The 26124-nt window shown below is 39.2% G+C and overlaps 1 protein-coding gene and 1 non-coding gene across 4 annotated transcripts in view; both read left to right on the forward strand.

Moving 5' to 3' along the window:
* SppL (signal peptide peptidase-like protein) overlaps positions 1-26124 on the forward strand; it is a 139462-nt gene that overhangs the window by 99085 nt on the left and 14253 nt on the right. For 2 of the 3 annotated variants that reach the window (XM_070102150.1, XM_070102151.1), the window contains 9 exons: positions 148-225; positions 4656-4753; positions 10143-10280; positions 10942-11020; positions 11855-11967; positions 12294-12445; positions 13904-14065; positions 14253-14365; positions 19181-19325. In XM_070102150.1, the coding sequence (XP_069958251.1) occupies positions 148-225; positions 4656-4753; positions 10143-10280; positions 10942-11020; positions 11855-11967; positions 12294-12445; positions 13904-14065; positions 14253-14365; positions 19181-19325 (1078 nt within the window). The remainder of the gene's footprint in view (positions 1-147; positions 226-4655; positions 4754-10142; positions 10281-10941; positions 11021-11854; positions 11968-12293; positions 12446-13903; positions 14066-14252; positions 14366-19180; positions 19326-26124) is intronic. The other variant, XM_070102152.1, reaches the window with a different exon arrangement.
* TRNASTOP-UCA (transfer RNA opal suppressor (anticodon UCA)) lies at positions 5417-5503 on the forward strand. Its single transcript has one exon. It is a non-coding gene; the product is annotated as a tRNA-Sec (tRNA).

Below are 26124 nucleotides of genomic sequence, written 5' to 3' on the forward strand. Positions count from 1 at the left end.
TTTCCTAACCCCACCCTTTCTCCCTGTTCCTGTCCTCTATTCTTTTTCCTGGCGCCCTCCCTTTCTTATCCGTTTCTCTTTTACCTTTCTTGTTGCCCTTCGTGCTTCCTCTTGGACGTAGGCAGTAACGTATTGTTGTTGTTGCAGGGCGTACTCCATTGTGGACTCCTCGCGGGTGTCCACCTTCCTCATCTCCATCCTCCTTATCGTCTACGGCAGCTTCAGGTAGGTGCTCACACTCACACCCTACTTGCACAGACTCGCCACGAGCAGATCCAGCTTCTACCGACCAACCTCGACTTAACCCGACCCCTCCCTAGTACTCTCACCTCTTCCTGACTCCACCCGACAACTCCCACCTCAACCCGACCCATTGTGAGCTGACCCGAAATTTTATTAATATATTGATAAAGGCAGAGTGGAGGTTGGATCGAGTTTTAGTTTTGAGGTCATCCCACTTTGCATTTCTCTCTGAAGACGGTAGATGTATCTGCCATAACTTGCTAGAGTGACAGATATGGGAGAAAGTGTGGAATAAGCCGTGAGTACAATTAGATAACTGTGTCAACAACTGGCCACAGCTTCTGCAATAAAATGATTAACCGCGGTGTGATAGCTATAGGGGTCTGTGGGCGGCTAGCCGCAACAACCTGAATGACTAGGCAATAAACAAGAGAGCTTGGTCTCAGGCTATGCAGCGAGTGTAATAAAAACCTCAAAACTGGACATAGGTATGACACGGTATTACATGTATTACATGACTAAAAGAAAATAACACATGACTGTAACATGATGGGTGATCGCATGATGGTGGGAGTAGTGATTGCAACATGAGTTATTTTTTTTTGACAAAAAAGTAAACCTTTCTATCAGAATTATTACCAAACATTGACGTGTTTATATTAAACCAGACAGAACAGTATATTTAAGTATGAGCTCTAAGTATGCGTTTTGAGTGCGAGAGTTACGCCCCCAATAAGCATATGGATGCAGGAGTGAATTCTCAGTATACATTGTGAGTGTGCGGCTCAGCATTCAGTATATTGTACGAGTGGGCGGCTCAGTACTCAGTATACATGTGATTACGAGTGCGAACGCCTAGGACACATACATGTAGACAAAACAGTTACCTCCATTTCCATCACTGCTGACACAGTAATGTAGATAAATGGTTCAGAGAACCGACAGTATCTTTATTATGGAAACTTTTCGCTAACCATTGGCTTCCTCAGTCAACTACAGAGAGTGGTTGAATATCAGGAGTAGTTTGAGGTAATCATTGCTAACAAAGCTTCCCGCTCGTCATCTCGCCCTGCACCCAAGACCAGCCTCCCTCAGTAGCATGAATCAAGCCTCTGTAAGCACATGGTGCTCATTGTGGTATTTGATCCCAGTAAACCGGCATCTCCTTACTCTCCTTGTATACTCACGCCCACATATTCATCTCATCTAGATAGGCAACTGCATACACATGCAGAGAAGCGAGGATGGAATGCGATGTTGGTAGAATAAATGGGAATCCTGCTATTAAGGTACAGGATATTTAACACAAACGAATTTCCTATTGAATAATTATTGTACTTAAAATTACAAAGGTAGAAGTCAGGACATCGTATAATGGTTCTTGTTCAGTTTGAATGCAATTGTTGTGTTCCCAGAGGGATCTATTAGTGGCTTGTAGCTCAAGTGGTGACGCATTTGGTTCATATCTGAAGGATCTGGGCAGAGATGACAAGTTGCACGGACGTAAACGATGCCTGGGAAAAATTCAAAACAATGTTCACTACCATTCTTAATAATATTGCACCAGTTAAAGAGGTTAGGATTAAACGAAGAACTGAACCCTGGATGACTACTGAGATATTAGATAATATGAAATTCAGAGACCAGCTGCTAAAAAGATTTAAAGCAAACAGACAGGATATTGCAGCACTAAATGAATTCCAAAGGGTGAGGAACAGAGTACAGAGGCTTATAAAAGGAGCAAAGGCAAAGCACTACTGCTCAAAAATTGAAGAGTATAAGCATAACCCCAGAAAGCTCTGGCAACAACTAAAACAGTTGGGGTATAGCCATAAGCCAGTAGATAGGTCTAACATAGTACTCACTATCGATAATGAGGTATGCCACGAAACATCTAAGGTGGCAAATTGCTTTAATTCCTACTACACATCTGTTGCATCAACACTAGTAAGTAAACTACCAGCTGCATCAAATACCTTTAACACAGACTCTGATAAGTTTCAAACATACTATACCAATAAAGGGGTAACCCCAAACAGTTGTCAACTAGTAAGTGTATCTCATGACTTCATTCAAAAAGAACTAAGCAGGTTAAACCCAACTAAGAGCACAGGCCCTGATAACATCCCGTCTAAGTTCCTAAAAGATGGTGCTTCTGAACTGTCAATCCCTATTGCTCACATAATAAATCTATCAATCACCACTAATACCGTACCGGAGGGGTTCAAGGAGGCCAGAGTTACTCCTATCTTCAAGAAAAATAATAGGTCTGATGTAAGCAACTATAGACCTGTTAGTATACTCAGTATAATATCTAAAATTCTAGAGAGGGCGGTGTATTCTCAAGTAGTTAAGTACCTTAATGACAACAGCATTCTCCATAGCTATCAATCGGGCTTTAGAAGATCCTACTCAACCGATACCTCCTTTATTAATCTGATGGATTACCTGAGAACTGAAATGTCAAAAGGGAACCTCATAGGTATGGTAACCTTAGACCTGCAAAAGGCCTTCGATACTGTCAACCACAATATATTATGTAAGAAACTTCAAGCTATCGGTATAGGTTCTGTAGACTGGTTTAAGTCCTACCTTAGCAACAGGAGACAAATAGTCAAAATCAACAAAACGGAATCAGAACCCCTGCCGATAACATGTGGAGTTCCCCAAGGTAGTATTCTGGGTCCCTTATTATTCTTATGTTATGTCAATGATATGTCTATCAGTGTCAAGTGCAAACTCCTACTGTATGCAGATGACAGTGCTCTGTTAGTGACAGGTAAAGACCCACAAGATATTGCTAATGTTTTAACACTGGAACTGGAGTCCTGCAGCAAATGGTTAGTAGACAACAAACTATCATTACACCTAGGGAAAACTGAAGCCATTCTCTTTGGAACGAAACATAAACTGAGAAGGGTAAATAATTTTAATGTTCAGTGTAATGGGGAGTCCATCACTTTGGTTTCATCAGTAAAATATCTGGGATTATAATAATAATAATAATCCCCTTTGACCCATGCATGTCAGGAGAATTGATAGGGAACAGTGTAGTAAAGAAAGCGAATGCCAGACTGAAGTTCCTGTATAGACAAGCACAGTGTCTACCTACTGAGGCTCGCAGGACCCTATGTCTAGCCCTTATACAATGCCATATGGATTACGCTTGCTCTTCATGGTACTCTGCCTTGACAAAAAAACTGAAAGATAGACTGCAAATCACCCAGAACAAAATCGTAAGATTCATCCTGGGGCTGGGACCAAGAGAACATGTAGGCCAGGATGAATTACAGCAGTTGGATATGCTGAATGTTGAAGACAGAGTAAAACAACTGAAGCTAAATCATGTTTATAAAATTGCTCACGAACAGTGTCCAGAATATCTTGCTGTCAATTTTGTCAAGGTTGGGAACCAAAGCAATCATAGTACTAGGGGGAGAGAGCACAACTTTGTAGTACCCACAGTCAGTGGCCAGGCGTCAAACACCTTTTATTGTACAGCAATAAAGGATTGGAACAGACTGCCCGCACATGTCAAAGCCAGTCATAGCATGAATCAGTTCAAGAAGACTGCCAAAAAGTGTCTGATGAATGAAGCTACAGAAAGGGAGGAGAATGATTTTCTATTTTTTAGCTAAAATACGTGTAAATTTTTACCTTATTCCTAGTAATGACCCTCGTGTAGTAGATAGTCTTAATGACCCTCGTGTAGTAGATAGTCTTTTTAGTATGATAATAAGATGTTATCTTCATTGTAGAATAATAAGAAAATATTATAACCTTTATATTATAATAATAAGGTAAAAGGACCCCAATGGAAATAAGTCACTCTGTCTGACTTTTTTGGGTTATCCTAGGTTCTCTACACATATGCTGCTATGTATGATAATTCTATGTAACTGTATTTGTGTATACCTGAATAAATTTACTTACTTACTTACTTATGAGTGGCACGTTTCCTTATACTGTGCCTGCTGCTCCTGTTCGACTAGCAGTAAATAGGCACCTGGGTATTAGCCAACTATCATGGGTAGCATCCCGGAAGGGGGACTAAAAGGACCTCGAAAGACATAAGCCACATTGCTGACACTATACATTATACAATGGGTATGCCACAGCATTGATATTGGTGGGTATTTTTCAAATTTTGATGTCATCAGTATCAACCTAAAAGTTAGCATGGGGTATCGGTCAGTTTTTGATAGTTCAATATCGGCAATAATTTTGGTATCATCCCATCATTACATATCACAGTATCATACACGCAGTTTACGCGGGTTAAAGGTACAGCTTAGACTATAACTTTTTGTCCATTATATCTGAAGCTTATTAGCTCGAGGGTTTATTGCAGTGGTATTGAAATGTATGAGCACTTTAGATGGTTCCTATAATGTTTATATCTTGTTGACCAGATCCCTCAACTTGGAGCAGGAAGCGAGAGAAAGAGAATCCGAGAAGGAAAGAAACAAATTACTTGGTATAGCTACTCCAGCTTCCTCGAATGATAATAGTAAGTAGAAAAGGGTTTTTTGTGCCCCTATTTTTATTCCCTCCTCAGGCTTGTTGCTTCAGCACAAGTCTGTTTTTAAGCTAGCTTTATTTTACACAATTGTTAGGTATATTTTTAATAAATATTATTTTTATTATTACTATATTGTTAATATTATTTATTATTATAATACTGTTTGGTGTTAAATTTTATATTAACATATGCATATTGGAAATGGTTTATCATTGTTTAATAAAGTGTTGTATACAATATTAAATTAATGGTTGCTTAGTACATGAACTGTGGCAGGAATGCTGCTCATTTCTTTCTGTCACAAGAATATGTACATGAGATGGCAGGTAAATCTCTTATTTTTATAACAGTCATATGTTCAGTACGGGACTTTGCAAATTACTGTATATCCTAGGACTGCTCATCGTGGGAGTGAAGTTACAGTAGACCGTTATATTACATGGTAGTTATGTTCCTGAAAATGCTGTGTTAGGTAAAACCATGTTAAATAAACTGAAGAACTTATGGGAAAAATAGGGCTACATTCCTGGGAGCCCCAAAAAGCAAAACAACTTTCTTTTAGACCAACAGATCTTACAAAAATAAAAGTGAATATGTAATTGTAGCTCATTGTCGTGATATATTATGTTTTTACTGCTTAAGACTACAAATGCCCAGTTGAGCCTCGGGGGTCCGGGGTACAGGCTTCAAACCTGTAGCTGACTAACGTCAGAGTGGTTCGACTCCACCTACTGGGCGGTAGTCCCACAAGCACAGTCGCATGTGCTTTTTATAATTTTTAAATTTTTATTATTTAAATATTAGACTACAAATGCAACAGAAATAATAGTATTTCTTACCTTAAATTGTGGTTGCTGGTGTATGTCACTGATTGTGAAGACAGCAGAGATGCATGGTTTGGCCCTACTGGGCGACCTGCCTGGAGTCTACCTGGAGGGTATTCCAGGGATCAACGCCCCCGTGGCCCATTCCATGGCCAGGTCTCCGGTGGAGCAGGGTCTGATCTGTGCTTCCCATATATTCCGTTATAATTATATGTACTAACCAGCCAGCGTTAGTGTTATTACCCAATCCACGTTATCGAACCCCCACATGACAATTTGGTGGCAGCTCTCAGTAGTATCAGTTCCCAGTAGTACCAGTTACCAGTAACCAGTTACCAGTAGTATGACTCACTACCAACCATCTGCATGAATCACTGACTGTTATTCATGTTGCTGCTGACCATAGCATGTTTTGAATGCCGCTCACCCCTACGACCCAATTCGTGAGTCTTAAGATAGAGAGCAGAGAGGCAGGGCGGGCCTGTGCTTCCCATATATTCCGTTATAATTATATGTACTAACTAGCCAATGTTAGTGTTATTACCCAATCCACGTTATCGAACCCCCACATGACAGATCAACCAGGCTGTTACTGCTGGCTGCACATAGTCCAACGTACGAACCACAGCCCGGCTGATCCGACACTGACTTTAAGTATCTGTCCAGCTCCCTCTTGAAGGCAACCAGGGGCCTATTTGTAATTCCCAATGTGCTTGGTGGGAGGCTGTTGAACAGTCTTGGGCCCTGGACACTTATGGTGTTTTCTCTTAGTGTACCAATGGCACCCCTACTTTTTATTGGGGGTATTTTGCATCGCCTTCCCAGTCTTTTACTTTCATAGGGAGTGATTTCTGTGTGCAGATTCGGGACCATTCCTTCTAGGATTTTCCAAGTGTAGATTATGATACATCTCTCTCGCCTGCATTCCAGCGAGTACAAGTCAAGTGCTTCCAAGCGCTCCCAGTAGTTGAGGTGTTTGATGGAACTTATATATGCAGTAAAGGTTCTCTGTACACTCTAGATCTGCAATTTCACCTGCTTTGAACGGAGATGTTAATGTACAGCAGTATTACAGCCTAGAGAAAACAAGTGATTTGAAAAGGATCATCATTGGCTTGGCATCTCTTGTTTTGAATGTTCTCATTATCCATCCTATCTTTTTCTTTGCTTGGCATCTTGTTTTGAACGTTCTCATTATCCATCCTATCATTTTCTTTGCAGTTGTGAGCGTGGCACTGTTGTGATCCTTGAAAGTGAGATCCTCAGACATTACCACTCCCAGGTTCCTCGCATTATTTTTTCGCTCTATTGTATGATCAGAGTTTGTGGTATACTCTGTTCTAGTTATTATCTCCTCCAGTCTTCCATAACGGGGTAGTTGGAATTTGTCCTCATTGAACATCATATTGTTTTCGGTTGCCCATTGGAAAACTTGGTTTATATCTTCTTGGAGGTTAACCATGTCCTCAATAGATGACAGTCTCATGCAAATCCTAATATTGTTTGCAAAGGATGACATGGTACTGTGGATTACATCTCTGTCTGTGTCTGATAAGAGGATGATGAACGGGATGGGGGTGAGTACTGTGCCTTGTGGAGCAGATCTTTTTACTATGGCAGTTTTTTATTTAACTCTGTTGACCACTACGCTGTGTTCGATTGATTAGAAAGTTGAAGATCCATCTCCCCACTTTGCCAGTTATTCCTTTAGCCCATATTTTGTGCACTATTACTCCATGATTTCTCTTGTCAAAGGCTTTTGCAAAGTCTGTATATTACATCTGCATTCTGTTTTTTTTATTACATCTGCATTCTGGTTTTTTCCAGTGCATCCAAGGCCATATCATAGTGATCCAGTAGTTGCGAGAGGCAGGAGCGACCTGCTCTGAACCCATGTTGCCCTGGATTGTGCAGTTTTTGGGGATCTAAGTGGTTTGCAATCATGCTTCTTAGCACTCTTTCAAAGATTTTTATGATGTGGGACATTAAAACTATTGGTCTATAGTTCTTAGCTAATGCTTTGCTGCTACCTTTATGGAGTGGGGTTATATCCGTTGTTTTAAGTGACTGTGGAATTTCACCCATGTCTAAGCTCCTTCTCCATAGTATACTTAGGGCACGTGAAAGGGGTTTCTTGCAGTTCTTAATGAACACAGAGTTCCATGAGTCTGGGCCTGGGGCTGAGTGCATGGGCATGTTGTCATTGGCTGTTTAAGAACATAAGAAAGAAGGAACACTGCAACAGGCCTACTGACCCATGCAAAGCAGGTCCATGCCAAGCCCCCACCCCACCTGGCCTAGAACAATGACCACCTAGTCAGGTCACTTCCACTTAAGGAAGGAGCACAGCACCAAACCTGGTAACACAAGCTAGTCAGGTCTGACTCACACCCACTCATACTCACTCATGTATTTATCCAACCTATTTTTAAAACTACACAAGGTCTTAACTTCTATGACAGTACTCAGGAGTTTGTTCCACTCATCCACAACTCTATTACCAAGAGAGTGCTTTCCTATGTCCTTCCTGAATCTGAACTTTTCCAACTTGAAACCATTGCTGCAAATCCTGTCTTGGCTGGATATTTTCAGCACTATTTTCATCAAAGTCTATCGGAGGTAGGGTAATGTCAGAAATCTGGCATACATTGATGGCTGAGGTGGATGGTTGTTGGTTGTTGGCAGAATTGGATAGTAGTGGTTCTGGTACTAAAGTTGATGGTTGTATTGGAGTGTGCAAAAATTCTGTAATGGATCTCTGCACTCTTTTGCACTGCAATACATTATACAGCTGATGGTAAGGCATCATCAGCTGGTCTATACCCTGTTTCAAAGCACTGCTTCTAGATTTGTCAGGGTCCTCTTCAGTGAAAAAGTCTGCTAGTTTAGCAGCAACATGGAACTGCTCATGTAACTGCTGCAATGTTAACTGTTTTTCTTCAGGTTCTTCATATTTTTGTTATGTGACTCTCTTGTATCTGTGCATTGAGCTCTGCAACATTTCCTCTGGACTCCTGTCTTCATCATCTTCTAAGAGCTCATTCACATCTTTTTTATTCATATCTTCAAAACCATTACCTGGTACTCTCCTTGCCAGCTGAACAATTTCCTGAATCTGACTCTCAAGCAAGGAAAAACCAATGAAAGAAGTACAGGAGGCTATAACTTTCCCCAGCCTGCATATAATGTTGATTGGGGCACTTCATTCTATGCACTTATTGCTTAGCTGATGACATCTGCAATATTAAATTTTTTTTCCAGAAACTTGGTACTGCCAGGTTGGAGTCAGGGTCCATTGATGCAACTAGTTTTTTCATAACTTTTTTTGTGTAGTTACACTTGACTAACTTAATAACTCCCTGATCTAGTGGTTGTATTAAAGATGTTGTATTTGGAGGTAAAAATTCAAATTTTACGTGTGACGTCACATCCAGCAAAGCTTGTGGATGATTATGGGAATTATCAAGAATGAATAAAGCCTTGAATGCAAGGTTCTTGCTGTGCAGGTAAAATTTTCCCCCCCTCCCACACACCGAACCGTGTTAAGTTAGTTTTACGAAATGTTGTATAAAATTGTGCCGCAGTTTTTCAATGCAGTAGTGCAGTAACCAAAATGTGCCAGATAAAAACCGTGTAATATAACTGTCTACTGTATATACAAGTAACTTAGTACAAGGTTAAGTTAATTGGATTTTAAACATTAAAAGATGAATATATGCCTATGGAGGGGATTAAATTAGATTTGAGCATAATTATAGTCCCACAGCTTAAATTGGCTTGTATCATAGCTTCAGAAAATCTTAAATTCATTAAAGTGTTATATAAAAGTAATTTCTTTTATGGAGGAGGAGAGCCATTGAAGTCAAAACGAACTAACATCATTGTATTAACTGTGAAGACTGTTTTACATACATATAAGTGAAATGATAAGTGATTAAAATGCTTGAATCACATGAGTTCACTAACCTTAGACACTTAAAAAAAGAAAATGGGTGATGTTGAAAACGTCAGGATAATGGGATGCAGTATTGAAACAAGATTCCTTGGTGGGAATCGGCCAGTGTGATAATAAAAAATAAAAAAGCTTTGTTATTACATTAAAGTATTTCAAGGAAGTTCTACTGGACTACCTTGCTTAATACAGGAAATGAAATGAAGTAGATGACATTTTTAGTACAGTACAGTTTATTATATTATGAGTGCTGGTAAGATGTATTTTTTTTTCTTTAATGCACTAGCCATCTCCCACCAAGGCAAGGGTGACCAAAAAAAAAAAAAATTTACCATCATTCACACTATCACTGCCTTTGCTGAGGCACACAGATACAACAGTTTAGATGTCACTCTAACAAGAAATATCCCAAATGCCTCCTTTAAAATACAGGCATTGTACTTCCCATCTGCTTAATTTCAATATGAAAAAGTTCTCATATTGTTATGAATTAATTTGTTAAATTTTGCAATGTTCTAATGTACTGTTCACCTTGTTCCATCCAAAGAATACATGTTTTGGACTCTAATGGTTGATGCGTCGGTGTGTTGATTGAGTCTAGGTAACTTTTTCTCTGCAGATGTACAAACACTGGATACAATGCAAGCGCTGTGTTTACCGCTCGGGGCATCCGTTTCACTCCTTATTATGTTCTTCTTCTTTGACTCCATGCAGATGCTTTTTGCTGTCTGTACTGCAAGTAAGTATTATCCACATTAGTTGAGTATGACTAAGTGTGAGTGTGTTGCATTTTATTTCTTATATAGTGGCAGTCTTAAAAATTTCTTCCTGTTCAAAACTGATTTAATTTTTTTCATTGGTTTCTTTTTGATTACCTGTATATTGTATATATATATAAGCTTCTCATGTATTTTCATAAAATACATCAGTTTTTTCATATGCAGTGGTATAGTACTATATTTTTGGAGTCATACTTAATTTGCACATTTTTTTTTTTTCAGATGGTTTGGGTATAGAAATATTCACAATAAGGGTTTCATTGTTCTCACTATTCATTATTATTTAGATTATACGACAAGCCCTACGGTTATCTGGACTAATAATTGAGACTCGGACGTGGTGAGGGTTATTAATATCATGAAAAGGGAAACATACACAAATAACCCGCACATAAAAGAGAGAAGCTTACGACGACCGAAACGTCGTCGTAAGCTTCTCTCTTTTCTGTGCGGATTATTTGTGTATCGTTCCAGTCACGGTATTGTGCCTTTTTGTTATTTATGAAAAGGGAAATTTGAGTGACAAAATACAAGCATTGTCAACAAATGGATATGTTCTAAACACATTCATTTCTGTAAAAGAAATACGTGTCATGTACTTACATAACATTGTTTTTTCAGTAATAGCTACGGTAGCACTTGCCTTCCTCCTCCTACCCATGTGCCAGTACATAAGCCGACCATGTTCTGATAACAAAAAGTAAGACATTTGTGACTTATTTTGATTTTCTGTTGCAATGTGTGTATATTTTTTTTTATATATTAACCTCTTGTGTTTCTCAATATCCTCATATTACTACTCTTTCTCCTTCCTTGCTTCCCCTCATTCTTGTTCCTTCTCTTCCCTTATTCTTTGTGTTTTTAAAATTTTGTGATAAAATCTTTAGATTATGGTAGTCTTGATATGAGGCATTGCACAGCAGACAAGAATGAGCAACACCATGGCCAAAATTGGAGTTAATGAATCAATTCCTTAATGTTTCATTGGTTTGCAGGAATGTGTAGATATTGTTTTCTACATGTGTAAGTTAGGCCCAGAGCCCCATAAGAAAGTATAGTAATGTGAGCTTCATAGCTATAATCTTCCCCTCACCTGCATTTTCTCCATTATTTGAATTTGGCACTTATTCTTTTCTGCTGAGCGTCGCCTCTTAAGTCATTGCCACAAATGCCTTTACTACACATTTTATTTCCTTACCAATTTACTCTTATTTATTTTAACCAATTTGAATTCCAGTTCATACGTAGTGTAAAATACTTAAAAATTATCTCCCTTGTCTCCCAATCAATACTGTTCCTGTGATGCATCTGCATAATATAACAGATAAAATGCCAAACTTGATAACTCCTTATTTTCCAGGTATTGTATGGCCATAAATATACTATAGTAAAATATTAACAAATAAACTTCTCCAAAAGTTGACTAATGTTGCAGAATGTTCTAGGTGATGTTAATTCTTTGTTAATCAAAATATACTTTGTCATTAATATATTTTTTTGAAATTCCTCAAGATATTTAACTTTTTATTCTCAGAATATCATTTGGTATGTGCGGAAGGTTCACCGGGGCAGAAATCATGGCATTCTGTCTCTCTGTGTCCATTGTCTGCATTTGGGTGATGACTGGCCACTGGCTGCTGATGGATGGTGAGAACTCTATACATGTTCTTCTTTATACTGCAGCAGAGCTCCATCTTATAAACTAGTTGACTTTCAGGGTTTTAGACATAGAAATTAGTTGGTTTTATATAAAAACAATAGATTATGTTCAGTAATGCCCTACATGGAGACAGAATCTCAGAAAGAATAATTGATCTGTATGTTTCAACCTCCCCTGCTTAATATTACTGCAATTACTTAATAATTATACCTATATGCAGGCTATTGAATGTATCAACTTGCTATTACTTGCAAATTACTTTCATTATAAATAAATAAATAGCCTTTATCAATACATTATGTATTTTTTTCAGCAATGGGTATGGGTCTGTGTGTGGCATTCATTGCATTTGTCCGTCTACCAAGTCTTAAGGTCTCCACACTCCTCTTGACTGGTCTTCTTGTTTATGATGTCTTTTGGGTGTTTTTCTCATCATATCTATTTAATGCCAATGTTATGGTTAAGGTAAGACAATATGCCTCCTTAATTGCTTTTCTTTTTAATCTTTCTCTCTTTTTGTATTTTTAAGTGGATAATTAGTATGATGATGATTCAAATTTTTCATTTTTAGACAGTATACAGATAATGTACTTTATTACTCATAATGTAATCCAGTATGATGATCATCTTTATCTTCCCTCTACTTTAGCATTTAATTATTTAAATTTGTTACAAGTAACTAACTAAAATGGGAATTGACACAGTTACTTTTTGCTGATGATACTGTGCTTATGGGAGATTCTAAAGAAAAATTGCAATGGTTAGTGGATGAGTTTGGGAGTGTGTGTAAAGGTAGAAAGTTGAAAGTGAACATAGAAAAGAGTAAGGTGATGAGGGTATCAAATGATTTAGATAAAGAAAAATTGGATATCAAATTGGGGAGGAGGAGTATGGAAGAAGTGAATGTTTTCAGATACTTGGGAGTTGACGTGTCGGTGGTTGGATTTATGAAGGATGAGGTTAATCATAGAATTGATGAAGGAAAAAAGGTGAGTGGTGCGTTGAGGTATATGTGGAGTCAAAAAACGTTATCTATGGAGGCAGAGAAGGGAATGTATGAAAGTATAGTAGTACCAACACTCTTATATGGGTGTGAAGCTTGGGTTGTGAATGCAGCAGCGAGGAGGCGGTTGGAGGCAGTGGAGATGTCCTGTCTAAGGGCAATGTGTGGTGTAAATATTATGCAGAAAATTTGGAGGGTGGAAATTAGGAGAAGGTGTGGAGTTAATAAAAGTATTAGTCAGAGGGCTGAAGAGGGGTTGTTGAGGTGGTTTGGTCATTTAGAGAGAATGGATCAAAGTAGAATGACATGGAGAGCATTTAAATCTGTAGGAGAAGGAAGGCGGGGTAGAGGTCGTCCTCGAAAAGGTTGGAAGGAAGGGGTAAGGGAGGTTTTGTGGGCGAGGGGCTTGGACTTCCAGCAGGCGTGCATGAGCGTGTTTGATAGGAGTGAATGGAGACGAATGGTATTTGGGACCTGACGATCTGTTGGAGTGTGAGCAGGGTAATATTTAGTGAAGGGATTCAGGGAAACCGGTTATTTTTCTATAGCCGGACTTGAGTCCTGGAAATGGGAAGTACAATGCCTGCACTCTAAAGGAGGGGCTTTGGGATATTAGCAGTTTGGAGGGACATGTTGTGTATCTTTATACGTATATGCTTCTAAACTGTTGTATTCTGAGCACCTCTGCAAAAAAACAGTGATTATGTGTGAGTGAGGTGAAAGTGTTGAATGATGATGAAAGTGTTTTCTTTTTGGGGATTTTCTTTCTTTTTGGGTCACCCTGCCTCGGTGGGAGACGGCTGACTTGTTGAAAAAAAAAAAAGTAACTAATATTGACATAGAATAACTATCATTTTAAATTCCAGTAACTTTCTAATATTAACTGGATTTTGATAGTACATTGCTCTACCCAACTGTAGGTAGCAACTCGTCCAGCTGATAATCCAGTGGGTGTAATGGCTCGTAAGCTTCACCTGGGTAATATGGGACGAGAAGCTCCAAAACTCTCTCTCCCGGGCAAGTTGGTCTTCCCATCCATGCATAATTCTGGCCACTTTTCTATGCTTGGCCTGGGAGATATTGTAAGTTTGAGTCTTCTAATTTCATATATTTATGAACTTTGACATCATTTTTGAAACTCTATAATGTGTTGTATAAACATGTATCCTTCAGTTTCTTGACATTTTTTCTTAAAATATTTTGTCTTGGCTATAAATGTTTTAAATGAAGCTCATGTTTAGTAACTTTTAATGTATTCCCATTCTTCAGGTAATGCCAGGCTTGTTATTATGTTTTGTTTTGCGATATGATGCTTACAAGAAGGCTCAACTATTGTCTGCTGAGGCTGGAGTGCCTCCACCATCAAATTTAAATAAAATAAGGTCTGTTAAACACTTTATACAGTATCTATTCCGACAATTAATACTGCATGTATGATTTTCCATACATGGTATTTTTAAAACTTATTATTTCCCACCAAAACAGTGACCCCAAAGCAGAAAACTCATTCACCATCACTCGCTTTCTCACCGGGTGATTCACACCCAAAAATGCTTTCACCATCATTCATTCTCTAACATCCTTTTCCAAATCACTAAATGGGTGAGGCTTGACCCCATGGCAGCTGAGTCCTAAAACTCACAGGCTAGTTCCATGATTTGTTTTAAATCATGTTATTACAATTTCATGAGCCATCCTTTTTCAAAGTGCACTAGCCTCGTGGTTTAGTGTTGACTCACTATACTCCAACACCTCAAACTTGTTTTCAGAGTACTGACACTTGGCTTCCAGATCTCGAAAGAAGAAGCCTCTCCATAAATATTTCTTTGCTTTTACTCCACCTGTTTGTCAGATCCCATGAACTACTTGCATCTATTCATTCCAGTTGAATACATTCATATACAGTATGCCTGATAGATGTTTAAACCTCAGTCTTTCAACACCTCTTTCACATCTTCCTTCCAGTTCTTCCTCTGATGCTCCCTAATTTTGTTTATACAGGAGGGCCCCACTTATATAGCGGGTTAAGTTCTGGGTTACTGCTGTCAAGTGAAAATCGTTGTAAAGTGAAATATTGCCTTTTTTTCACTTTCAGATACATATAAAAGTCTGATAGCATGTTTACAGTATCATATATTAAATGAGCTAGGCCTAAAAAATGTATATACAGTACACCGGTCCAAAAAAATAGTTGTGAAATTGTTCACTCCACAAATTTTATTTTGTTACACTGTTCCTAAGTAACATTCAGACCAATTTTCAGGAAATTTTGTTCAATTTTAGTGGTCGCACAGAAAAAGCGTCTCTCGCTGACAGAAGAGAAACTGAAGAAATTTTAATTTTTGTTCCTCTTTCGCATAGCATAGCTCCAATTTTCTCAGGCTCAGGCTGAGGAACTCAGCGTAGTCTGCTCACACTTGCTGCTCCTTCATAGCTTTCTTGATGTAGGAAACCATGCCAATGTGCTGCTCTTCCAATCTGTGTTCGTGGAACATCTCGCCGGGGGCACCAACGTATACCTCTTGGTTGACGTTGGGCCACTCCATCCGAAACCTGTTGAAGAATCCAGTTTCTGGCCCTCCCGTCGGCCCGAAGACTACCTTGAAAACACTGGAGAGGACAATCTCCAAGAAATGATGGCAAGCTGTCCACACAAGTTCCCTCCCAAGGCCTTCTTTGATCAGCGTACAGGCTCTGCGGTGGAGACCCATGTTCAAGGCTGCTGTATCGAAGACCAGGCCTTGAATATGAGGATGGAGTGACGAACCATCAAGAGCCGCCATGTGTGCCTCGCCTGTGCCTCCCCCATTTCCCTTTCTGTCTTCGGCACAGCCAACAACTTCTCGAAACCGCCCGGGCCAGTACCGAGCATGGCTATACGGTCCACCCTTCCCCTATCCCCGCTGTAGTCTGGGAGAAGCTTGACGTCACAGTGCAGGAGAAGCAGACCTTTGGGGGTGAAGACTTCTTGATCTTGAGTGTCCGCTTGAAGCCATGCCTGCCGCCTAGATCACCAGACTGAGCTTCTGGAAAGGATCAGACTTGAGAGATCATGACCAAGAGCCCCTGCCACAAACACAGCTCCACCGTCCGGGAAGTAGACTCGATCGAGGGAAGACATGATAGCAGGAGAGGCGAAGATGTTCTTCGGTTGAGTGGGAGGCACTGTAAGCACTGTCGAGCAACTGAGGGTAGAAGCAAAGCCTTTGTCACCCTCGGACTCGAGGCTGGAGGAGGACGTGGAAGACAGCTGAGGTGCTGCCACCGAAGATGAAGCTGCCTCAGCCTCTGCCTTCGCCCTTCTCGCCCTCACTTGTTCTTCCCAAAGTCGCTTCCGACTCTTCCTTCCCACTGTCACGAGATCAAGGCCAGACATGCTGCAGGAAGTGACATCCTCGTGTTGCATTTGGTAAAACACACAGTCCTCTTGATGGTCATCTGCGCCAGGGCATCACTGGCTCCGATGTCAAAGAGGTCACCAAGAGAGTCCTGAAAAATCCTCACTTGTGTATCGCCTCGCTTTCGACTGTTTCTGAGCTTCTGGTATTCTCGCATTAATTTCTTCAGCTTCAACATGCAGGACTCTAACTGCTGGGTAGGGATCCTTGCCCTCATCCAGATGGCACAGCAGACTTTGCAGGACTTCTTGAAGCTTTTTGGGAAAGATAGGTTCTGCTTCAGGTGAAAGAAATGCGACATGCAAAGTACGTCACCTCGTGTCAGAAGCCGGGCAGTTGAGAAAAACTAAAGGGGACACCCTACTAACCACCATTCCGATGCACTTCGTATACTCAGTGCTGAGGATACCATCTGCAATAGAGAGAAACCAAAGATGAAGTTTTGCACAACCTTTAAATAAGCATGAAATGGTCCAAATTTTGGCACACACTACAGGCTCATGTAGTGGAATAAAAATTACATTGTGAAGCGCACTTCCTTTGACGTTTTAAAATTAACATGTATTTTTGGACTGGTCTAATATACAGTACACACATTACTCACCTTAAAATATGTTTGTTTTCAGCTTATAATGAGTGGAGAATATATTGTAGGAAGTTGAATAAATGAAGAATGGTATAATTGAAAACAGCTGCATTAGCAAAACACTGTAGTGCAGGGCCCTCCTGTATATCCGAGTTTAATACTATAGACTTTATCAATCTTTCTTGTATAATTTTTTCTAAAAGGCCAGAGAATCTCAACAGCTCTTTCCTCGCTCTTTGCATAAATTTATGTCTTTCTTTCAACCACACTTCTAATCTCTTCATTCCTCATGCTTTGCATAACATTCATACCACACTTTGATCTCAAATGCTCCATTTCTATTGCCTCCAACTATACTTTGATACCGGAGACATTTTGCATCCAGTGACAGACTGATATTGGATGCAAAAATGCCTCCAGTGACAAACTGACACTAGAGGCATTTTTGCATCCAATGACAAATTGATACTGGAGGCATTTTTGCATCCATTGACATTTTTTTTTTATAGACTCCTTAGCACTCCCACAACAGTTCGTCTCTCCTTTCTTTTGCTATTCACTTATCCTTCATAGACCTTTTTTTTTTTTTTTTTTTTTTTTTTTTTAAAAAAGTAGGCCCTCTCCCACCGAGGCAGGGTGACCCAAAAAAGAAAGAAAATCCCCAAAAAGAAAATACTTTCATCATCATTCAACACTTTCACCACACTCGCACATTATCACTGTTTTTGCAGAGGTGCTCAGAATACAACAGTCTAGAAGCATACACATATAAAGATACACAACATATCCCTCCAAACTGCCTATTTATTATTAATCCATTCCCAAATATTTGAAAACATTTACTTTCTTTATACTCCTTCCTTTCATTTTGACATCTAATTTTTCATTCCCAAAGTTTTTAAGTTTTGGTTCTTGTGAATACCATTTCTAAACTATTCTATCAAACACTGTAGCTTCTATTCTGAATCTCCCAATAGTGCTATGTCATCTGCAAATATAAATCGTGATGCCCCACTTGAAGTCAGATTTATTTATTTATTTATTTATTTTTTTTTTTAACAAGTTGTTCGTCTCCCACCGAGGCAGGGTGACCCAAAAAGAAAGAAAATCCCCAAAATGAAAATACTTACATCATCATTCAACACTTTCACCTCACTCACACATAATCACTGTTTTTGCAGAGGTGCTCAGAACACAACAGTTTAGAAGCATATACGTAAAATGATACACAACACATCCCTCCAAACTGCTAATATCCCAAAACCCCTCCTTTAGAGTGCAGGCATTGTACTTCCCATTTCCAGGACTCCAGTCCGGCTATAGAAAAATAACCGGTTTCCCTGAATCCCTTCACTAAATATTACCCTGCTCACACTCCAACAGATCGTCAGGTCCCAAATACCATTCGTCTCCATTCACTCCTATCGAACATGCTCATACACGCCTGCTGGAAGTCCAAGCCCCTCGCCCACAAGTCAGATTTATTTATTTTTTTTTTTTTTTTTTTTTTCAACAAGTCGGCCGTCTCAGATTTATTATCTTTTATAAATGCAAAATCTGAACTGTGATATCCCTGCACTTTTGACACTATTGAATGAATGATGCAGAATGTGTTCTCATTTTCTGGGTCAACCTACCTTGATGGGACATGGTCAGTGTGGTAAAAAAAAAAAAATCCCGAACACTAGCATTCACTGCTCTTACAATCCTGTCTGTAAACACATGCAATAATCATGGTAACTTTACACAACTTGTCAAAGTTCAACTCTAACTCTTTTTGGAAACCATTTCCTTTCTTTCATACACACCATAATATGTATGTGCCTTTCCCCTCTCCCTCCAAACATATTTATATCATGCAACAACAATTGGCTTTGAAAATATCAGAAAGGATGAAGGATTAAATCCTGAGGTATGCAGGTTTCATGATGAAATTTATAGAAATCTTCTGTTTTGTAGAAATGTTATTCATGTACCAACCAAATAGGCAATGTACTCTTCCTGGGATTATTATTATTATTATTACTATTATTATTATAGTCAAAAGAAAGCACTAAACTCAAATGGGTCCTATGGTGCACCATTCCTGGGAGCTTAACACAAAAGATAAAAAAAAAATCCTTTCTTTAGGTGCCTGCATAGGAGCCATAAAGATTTATACTTATAAATTGCAATATTTTAAGCTTGTCTCATGTTGCCATCTTATTCCACAGTTACTTCCATTGTTCCTTAATTGGGTACTTCTTGGGGTTGCTGACAGCAACTGTGTCATCTGAAGTGTTCAAGGCAGCACAGCCAGCACTCCTGTATTTGGTACCCTTCACCCTGCTGCCTCTCCTCACAATGGCATATCTAAAGGTTAGCTGCACACAATTTTGCTTTGTACTATATCATTTTTTTACTGTCACAAGAGATAGAATAAAAAAATATACTGAATATATAGATATAGAAGTTGACATAGCTGTCATAACCTTGTTAAGTACTGTCATATTGTAATGTGAAGTAGCTTTTTATGTATCCTTTTGAAGTCGTCCTTTGCATTTTTGGCAATATCTTTAAAACTTTTATGCTTTAGTGGTCAGTAATATGAGAAAGGTTTTGAAGGAATCTATGAAAATGCTGAGGCATAAATATAAATAATTTTTTTTTTTCAACAAGTCGGCCGTCTCCCACCGAGGCAGGGTGACCCAAAAAGAAAGAAAATCCCCAAAAAGAAAATACTTTCATCATCATTCAACACTTTCACCTCACTCACACATAATCACTGTTTTTGCAGAGGTGCTCAGAACACAACAGTTTAGAAGCATATACGTATAAAGATATACAACATATCCCTCCAAACTGCTAATATCCCGAACCCCTCCTTTAGAGTGCAGGCATTGTAGTAGGTTGGTAGACAGCAACCATCCAGGGGGGTACTACCGTCCTGCCAAGTGAGTGTAAAACAGAAACCTGTAATTGTTTTACATGATGGTAGGATTGCTGGTGTCTTTTGTGTCTCATAAATATGCAAGATTACAGGTACATCTTGCTACTTCTACTTACACTTAGGTCACACTACACATACATGTACATGTTTATTTATACACACTCATTTGAGTTTTCTTTGATTTTATCTTAATAGTTCTTGGTCTTATTACTTTTCCTTTTATATCCATGGGGAAGTGGAATAAGAATCTTTCCTCCGTAAGCCATGTGTGTTGTAAAAGTCAACTAAAATGCCGGGAACAATGGGCTAGTAACCCTTTTTCCTGTAATAATTACTAAAAAGAATAAGAAGAAAATTGTCAAAGTGGGAAGTCTGAATGTGCGTGGATGTTGTGCAAATGATAAGAAAGAGATGATTGTGGATGTTATGAATGAGAAGAAGCTGGATGTCCTGGCTTTAAGTGAAACAAAGCTGAAGGGGGCGGGAGAGTTTCAGTGGAGAGGAATAAATGGGATTAGGTCAGGGGTTTCAAATAGAGTTAGAGCTAAAGGATAGTAGTAGCAATAATGTTGAAGGATAAGTTATGGCAGGAAAAGAGGGACTATAAATGTATTAATTCAAGGATAACGTGGAGTAAAATAAAGGTTGGATGTGAAAAGTGGGTTATAGTAAGCATATATGCACCTGGAGAAGAGAGGAGTGTAGAGGAGAGAGAGAGATTTTGGGAAATGTTGAGTGAATGCACGGAGAGTTTTGAACCAAGTGTGAGAGTAATGGTGGTTGGGGATTTCAATGCTAAAGTGGGCAAAAATGTTGTGGAGGGAGTAGTAGGTAAATTTGGGGTGCCAGGGGTAAATGAAAATGGGGAGTCTTTAACCCTTTGAGGGTTTCGGCCGTACTAGTACGGCTTACGTGCCAGGGTCCTTGACGTACTAGTACTCATAAATTCTAGCGCCTTCAAATCTAGTGAGAGAAAGCTGGTAGACCTACATATGAAAGAATGGGAGTTTGTGGTCAGTGTGCGCAGTATAAAAAAAATCCTGCAGCACACAGTGCGTAATGAGAAAAAAAAACTTTGACCGTGTTTTTGGATTAAAAAAGCGACTTTGCACTGTATTTTTGTATGGTATTTATTGTTGTTTTCTAGTTTTCCTGGTCTCATTTGATAGAATGGAGGACATATTACAGAAATTGAGGTGATTTTGACTGGTTTTACAATGAAAAGTACCTTGAAATTGAGCTGAAAGTAGCAGAAATGTTCAATTTTTACCAAAGTTCAAAAGTAAACAAGTCATGCTAAGCGTCCAATACACGTCAACTGGTGAGTCTAATATTCTTTCACAAGTGTGCTGATATTATTTATACCATTTCTATGCTAATGCAGTAGTCTGCATAACAGTAAATCTTCTATATTTTGTGAGAATAAAAATTCAAAATAGAAAGCAAAAGAATGTAAGAGGGGCATGGGGATGTGACTAATGAACAGAGAAAATTTTATTTTAGTGCCAGGAATGTCTTTCTTGTTTATTCTGGACCCTATTTGGAAATTGGCATCTTTTGAAATTTGTGTGAAATTGGCAAAATTGCTAAATTCTGACCACTGTATTGGATAGTTGAAATCGGTAAATGGGTGATTTCTTGGGTGATTTCTTGTACTCATTCTATAGAAAAAATGGAGTTCATTCGAAATAGGTATGATTTTTGTCAACTAGTACACTGGAATTGGCTGAAAATAGGGCTCAAAGTGGGCAAAATCGCCAGTGCGTAAACATCGTCGAGACCGCTAACTTTGCAAGAGCATAATTCCTTAAGTTTTCCATCAAATTTCATACTTTTGGTGTCATTATGATTGGGAAAAGATTCTCTATCTTTTCATAAGAAAAAGTAATTTTTTTTTTTTTTTTTGAAATTTGGGAGACCCTGAGAACAAGTCTCTGAGAGGGCCTGTGGACCCTGAAAGGGTTAATTGAGCTATGTGTAGAAAGAGGTTTGCTAATAAGTAATACATATTTTATGAAGAAGAGGATTAAATATACAAGGCATGATATAGCACGTAATAAAAGTAGTTTGTTAAATTACGTATTGGTGGATAAAAGGTTGATGGGTAGGCTCCAGGATGTACATATTTATAGAGGGACAACTGATATATCAGATCATTATTTACTTGTAGCTACAGTTAGAGTAAGAAGTAGATGGGAAAAGAGGAAAATGGCAACAACAAGCAAGAGGGAGGTAAAAGTGTATAAACTAAGGGAGGAGGAAAGGTGGGCTGGTGCAAGTATGAGTAGTGGGGGGGGGGGGGGGTTGAAGAGGGTTGGAATAGTTTTAAAAATGCAGTATTAGAATGTGGGGCAGAAGTTTGTGGTTATAGGAGGGTGGGTGCAGGAGGAAAGAGGAGTGATTGGTGGAATGATGAAGTAAAGGGTGTGATAAAAGAGAAAAAGTTAGCTTATGAGAAGTTATGAGAAGCAGAAGTGTTATAAGAAGAGTAGAGTATATGGAGAGTAAAAGAAAGGTAAAGAGAGTGGTGAGAGAGTGCAAAAGGAGAGCAGATGATAGAGTGGGAGAGGCACTGTCAAGAAGTTTTAATGAAAATAAGAAAAAATTTTGGAGTGAGTTAAACAAATTAAGAAAGCCTAGAGATCGAATGGATTTGTCAGTTAAAAACAGAGTATGGGAGTTAGTAGATGGGGAGATGGAGGTTTTGGGTAGATGGCGAGAATATTTTGAGAAACTTTTAAATGTCGACGAAGAAATGGAAGCAGTAATTTCATGCACTGGTGAGGGAGGTACACCATCTTTTAGGAGTGAAGAACAGGATGTGTGTGGGGGAGGTGCGTGAGGCATTACATAGAATGAAAGAGGGTAAAGCAGCTGGAACTGATGGGATCATGACAGAAATGTTAAAAGCGGGGGGGGGGGGGGGGGGGCATATAGTGTTGGAGTGGTTGGTATTTTTGTTTAATAAATGTATGAAAGAGGGGAAGGTACCTAGGGATTGGCAGAGAGCATGTATCGTCCTTTTATATGAAGGGAAGGGGGACAAAAGAGGTTGTAAAAATTATAGAGGAATAAGTTTACTGAGTATACCAGGAAAAGTGTACAGTAGGATTATAATTGAAAGAATTAGAGGTAAGACAGAATGTAGGATTGCGGATGAGCAAGGAGGTTTCAGAGTGGGTAGGGGATGTGTAGATCAAGTGTTTACATTGAGGCATATATGTGAACAGTATTTAGATAAAGGTAGGGAAGTTTTTATTGCATTTATGGATTTAGAAAAGGCATATGATAGAGTGGATTGGGGAGCAATGTGGCAGATGTTACAAGTATATGGAATAGTTCCTGACCAGCCGTGCTGTGGCTCGTACGTTGGTTTGCGTGCAGCCAGCAGCAACAGCCTGGTTGATCAGGCTCTGATCCACCAGGAGGCCTGGTCACAGACCGGGCCGCGGGGGCGTTGACCCCCGGAACTCTCTCCAGGTAAACTCCAGGTAATAGGTGGTAAGTTACTAAATGCTGTAAAGAGTTTTTATGAGGATAGTGAGGCTCAGGTTAGGGTGTGTAGAAGAGAGGGAGACTACTTCCCGGTAAAAGTAGGTCTTAGACAGGGATGTGTAATGTCACCATGGTTGTTTAATACATTTATAGATGGGGTTGTAAAAGAAGTAAATGCTAGGGTGTTCGGGAGAGGGGTGGGATTAAATTATGGGGAATCAAATACAAAATGGTAATTGACACAGTTGCTTTTTGCTGATTATACTGTGTTTATGGGAGATTCTAAAGAAAAATTGCAAAGGTTAGTGGATAAGTTTAGGAGTGTGTGTAAAGGTAGAAAGTTGAAAGTGAACATAGAAAAGAGTAAGGTGATGAGGGTATCAAATGATTTAGTCCTGGAAATGGGAAGTACAGTGCCTGTACTCTAAAGGAGGGGCTTCGGGATATTAGCAGTTTGGAGGGATATGTTGTGCCTCTATATACATATATGCTTCTGAACTGTTGTGTTCTGAGCACATCTGCAAAAACAGTGATTATGTGTGAGTGAGTAAAAGTGTTTAATGATGATGAAAGTATTTTCTTTTTGGGGATTTTCTTTCTTTTTGGGTCGCTCTGCCTCAGTGGGAGACTGTCGACTTGTTTAAAAAAAAAAAATATGCATGATTTCAGGTACGTCTTGCTACTTCTACTTACACTTAGGTCACACTACACATATATGTACAAGCATATATATACACTCCCCTCTAGGTTTTCTGCTATTTCCTTTCTAGTTCTTGTTCTTGTTAATTTCCTCTTATTTCCATGGGGAAGTGGAACAGAATTCTTCCTCCGTAAGCCATGCATGTTGTAAGAGGCAACTAAAATGCCGGGGGAAGGAGCTAGTAACCCCTTCTCTTGTATAAAATACTAAATTTAACCCTCTGACTGTTTCAGGCCCCTCTGTGAAACTGTCATTCTATGTCGCCAAATATTCGAAAAAAAAAATTATTTTTTCTTATGAAAATGTTAGGAATATTTTTCTGAGTGTTTTAAGCTTAAAAAATTTTTTTTGCCATCAGTACTTACCTAGATACAGAGCCGCAAAGTTTGCAGAAAGTGACGTGCGTACGGCAACAGCGGCGACTGCCGCCCACCTGGTATTCTTTTATTTACTCTAATTCAAAGGTTTCTTGCATTTTTCAATATTTTTCTGTTCCAGGTAACTATGTGGCCTGTGAGACCAATGTAAGGTACATTGTTCAAATATACACTCATTATTTACAACACAATAACAGAACAAACTTTATCACTATTAGTTTGTGTATACACTTTGTTTACACAAACAAACAATACAAAACAATGTTTATTACTATTGTTCCATAATATATATACATATGTACAGTCACTAAACACGTTCCTAGAACTGCTGCAGCTTGTGGAACTCTTTGAAACGTGGGTATATGCAGAGGGGCACTTGACACTCCTCACACATAAAACGAGTGTCTCTGCGTGTTTGTGGGCGTTTTGTGGTATGTGTACATACATAACACCTCTTCTGAGCATTTTTCTTGGCAGTAGTAGGAGGCAGTTGCATGGGGTAGTGATCACCAGGCCTGAAATGAAATGACGTGTGTTGGTAATTTCGTGGGCACTGGTCTGTTGCAGGTGTTGCTCCTTGGTACTTTGCAATTATTTGTCTGATTACTGACAAGCAAAATTCACCATATTTTGGTGTTTTGTTGGTCTTCAACTTGTATATGTTATAAGCATTCAGCATAGAGATATCAACAAGATGGAAAAAAAGTTTTATATACCACTTATAACTCTTGCGTACACAGTCTGCAAACCCAATCTGCATGTCACATTTGTCCACTAAGCGCATATTGAGGTTGTAGTCCATGACAGCTGCAGGCTTTAGAATGGGTTCATTGGTCTCTCTGTTGTGCCTGCCACTGTGTACCATTTCGTTTTGGTGAACTGATGTCAATAATGTGACATCACGTTTGTCATGCCACCGAAATGCCATGATGTCATTGGCAGCAAAGGCTTGCACCTCACCTCTGCGAGTGCCAGCGTTGAACCTTGGCATATGTTTACGATTACGACGCACTGTGCCACACACGTCTGTCAAGTTCACTCACAAGAAATCACTGAGTAAGGGGCTTGTGTACCAGTTATCAGTAAATAACATATGCCCCTTACCAAGATATGGTTCCATCATTGTTCGAACCACATCACCAGAGATACCCAATAACTTCATGGTATCTCTCAAAGTATTACTGCCAGTGTACACAATGATATCCAAAACTAGACCACTTCTGCAATCACACAGTACAAATAGCTTTATACCAAAGCGTTTCCTCTTGCTTGGTATATATTGCTTGAATGAGTGTCTTCCTTTGAATAAATCAAGGACTCATCAATAACAAGCTTCCTGAAGGGATAAAAATACATGCAGCACTTTTGTTTCAGGTACATAAACACATTTCTTATCTTATATAACCTGTCGCTTCTGTCAGGCCTGGTTTTGTCTGAAAAGTGTAACATACGTAACAGTATCAGGAAACGATTGACACCTATAATGTCACTAAAACCTGGAGTTGAAATCAGGCGTTCTGTTGCCCAGTATGTGGTGACAGTGTGCTTATACACATGTGGCATAAGCATTATTGTGGCAAAAAACAGGTACATCTCTGCCACAGTTGTCTCCTTCCATTTGTGTAGCCGTGATTTTGGTGAGAGAATTGTATTTGC

The sequence above is a fragment of the Cherax quadricarinatus genome, chromosome 80 (genome assembly GCF_038502225.1).
Source record: "Cherax quadricarinatus isolate ZL_2023a chromosome 80, ASM3850222v1, whole genome shotgun sequence".
Lineage (NCBI taxonomy): Eukaryota > Metazoa > Arthropoda > Malacostraca > Decapoda > Parastacidae > Cherax > Cherax quadricarinatus.